This window comes from Pipistrellus hanaki (genome assembly GCF_964339955.1).
Source record: "Pipistrellus hanaki genome assembly, chromosome: 17".
NCBI lineage: Eukaryota > Metazoa > Chordata > Mammalia > Chiroptera > Vespertilionidae > Pipistrellus > Pipistrellus hanaki.
In genome coordinates this window covers 30,205,616-30,208,260 of record NC_140519.1, presented here as the reverse complement: position 1 = coordinate 30,208,260, position 2,645 = coordinate 30,205,616, and the positions used below count along the sequence as shown (strand labels likewise).

Below are 2,645 nucleotides of genomic sequence, written 5' to 3'. Positions count from 1 at the left end.
CAGCACGCGTGGAAATCTGTCCACTCAGCCACAGAGGTGCTTGCGCAGCCAGGGGTGCCCTGGGCCAGTGGGCTGAGGAGGAGGGGGAGCCGGGGAGGGAGTCTGTGGCCCCTTGTGCTGAAATGATGTGCCTGGAATCACAAAGGAAAGAAATCCAAACTGAACAAGCCCTCAGCCTCGGAGCTCCAGCCACGCTGAGACGTGATGAAAGCGAAAAGAAAATATAGCTGGAGTTCAAACCGTGGCTAGGGTTATGACAGTTCATAAATCAGCGAGTCTGGAAAATGTTAAGTCTCAACAATAAAATTAGGAAGCAATATTGTCGTTCAACTAGTGTAATTTAAAAATAAATAGTAATTATGAACACATGTGTCTCCTCTCTGCAGATATATTTTATCTGTTTATCAGTGAAGCGTGCCTTCTCCAGGAGAGGGGTATGTTCATAAGCTCACTGCTTGCTCTATGCCCGTGGATAAATTATTTAAGATTTCTGAGTCTCAGTTTTTCCATCTGTAATTTAGATTTCATAATAACTTCTCTTTGGGTAGCAGTTTTCAGATATTTGGTAGTAGCCTGGAGTAAGGAATATAACCTTTTATCACAATGCAATATGCTATATATCCGCATATGTCACATATATATAACAAAAACAAAGCTTTCATGAATATATTCCATTTCTGCAGTTCATGCATATTTTTATTCTTCTATTTGTTTTTTTAACAGTTGATTACTAATCATGTATTGAAAGCAGTAAGAGGTTCCAGGACACCAGATAAACCAGTTCTGAGTTTTTCCCCAAGATAAATTTTAACAGCTCTAGTTTCTTCAGTGTTTTATCAAAATACAAAAGAAAAAAGTAGAGGTTGTTGTTTTTGATGTCAGTCTGACCCTGGCAGGCTGAGGGAGTGAAAGCACATGTGGACGGGGGCTCTGAGGAGCTAGGCTCTAAGATGACCGGTCACCTGTCTGTGTTCCTACTGGTGAGACCCAGACAACCTGGAGCAAGTGAGTGTGTGTAGGGACCATGGGGGTCTCCTGTTCTGGCCAGAGTGGTCCCACCAAAGCACCTGTGCTGACCCACCCTGACCAGAGGAAAGGCTGGAGTCCTTCCAATGGGTCTGAGCGGTGGCCGCAGCCCCCAGCCCACCCCCATAGGCAGTGGTGTGAGCACAGGTACAAACATGAGTGTTATGGGATGCAGATGACCCAGCGAGACAAAGCCAATCAGGGACCTAAGTGACCATGCAGAATGCATTGTGGCTGGTTCTGCCCGCTGCACGCTCCAGAGGGGAGACAGACCACAGGGCAGACTGGACTCAGGCTGTTACTGCAGAACTAGGCACATTTCTCCCTTCTCTGTGATAAAGTGTCTCCTTATATTTATATTATAAAAAATGTGCTGAGTTTGGGTTAAAAACCAACCACCCAAATGGATCTCAACACAGATTTAAAGCCCAGAGGAGGAGCGTTGAGGTGATCTCACAGCAGCTCCTAGAACTAAAATCCCTTCTCAGTACTAAAGAGTGGGTGGATTCTTTTTCTTTTCTTTTTTCTTTTTTTTACAATAAAAAAAAAGCTGAGTAATATTGCATAGGAGTACCAGAAACTGCCTCACTGGACACAAGAACTATTTACATTAAAATAAAAACCCGGTTGCAGGCTGCATCTGCACTTGTACCGCATGATGAAGCACACGGAGACAGCTTCTGGCACTCACACCTCAGGGGCACGCACGTCTGCCATCTGAGAGGAAAGCAAGGGGGAAGGAGGAGGCGAGGGGGAAGAGAGGCGTGCGCCTCACTTCCGGTTCCGGCGCTGCTTGGACAGCCAGTCCAGCCCCTCGTAGAGCCCGTCCCCGCTGGTGGCACAGGCGGCCTGGATGTACCAGCTCCTGCGGCGCAGGGCGTGGAGGCCCAGCTTGTCCGTGACCTCGGCCGCGCTCAGGGCGTTGGGCAGGTCCTGCTTGTTGGCGAACACGAGCAGGGCGGCGTCCCTGAGCTCGTCCTCCGCCAGCATCCGCAGGAGCTCCTCCCGCGCCTCGCTCCCCCGCTCCGGGTCGTTGCTGTCCACCACGAAGACCAGGCCCTGCGTGTTCTGGAAGTAGTGGCGCCACAGGGGCCGGATCTTGTCCTGGCCGCCCACGTCCCACACGGTGAAGCGGACGTGCTTGTGGTCCACGGTCTCCACGTTGAAGCCGGCGGTGGGCATGGTGGTCACGGCCTCGCCCAGCTTCAGCTTGTACAGGATGGTGGTCTTCCCCGCGCCGTCCAGGCCCACCATGAGGACGCGCATCTCTTTCTTGCCGAAAAGGCCCCTGAAGAGGTTCGCAAAGACGTTCCCCATGCTGTGGACCGGAGGGAGGAGAGACTCTGGCCGGAGAGACCCTCTGCGGCCGTGGTGCTGCTGCTGCTGCTCGGAGCCGGGCGTTGGTTTCGCTCCCGCGAGACGGCGGCTCTGACGGCGGTGGGCGCTGGGGAATCTATTCTTCTGTGTTAAGAAACACTGGTTGTGCCGAAACCGGTTTGGCTCAGTGGATAGAGCCTCGGCCTGCGGACTGAAGGATCCCGGGTTCGATCCCAGTCAAGGGCATGTCCCTTGGTTGCAGGCACATCCCCAGTTGGGGGTGTGCAAGAGGCAGCTGATGA

The 2,645-nt window shown here is 52.0% G+C and overlaps 1 protein-coding gene across 1 annotated transcript; it reads right to left on the bottom strand.

Annotated features, from left to right (window-relative positions):
• Positions 1-1,797: 1,797 nt before the first annotated feature.
• On the bottom strand, positions 1,798-2,358 carry LOC311611767 (ADP-ribosylation factor 1-like; the record flags this gene model as incomplete). Its single annotated transcript, XM_084864266.1, has 1 exon — positions 1,798-2,358. The coding sequence occupies exon 1, from the start codon at positions 2,341-2,343 to the stop codon at positions 1,798-1,800; it is 546 nt and encodes a 181-aa protein (XP_084720392.1). The 5' UTR covers positions 2,344-2,358.
• Positions 2,359-2,645: the final 287 nt, after the last annotated feature.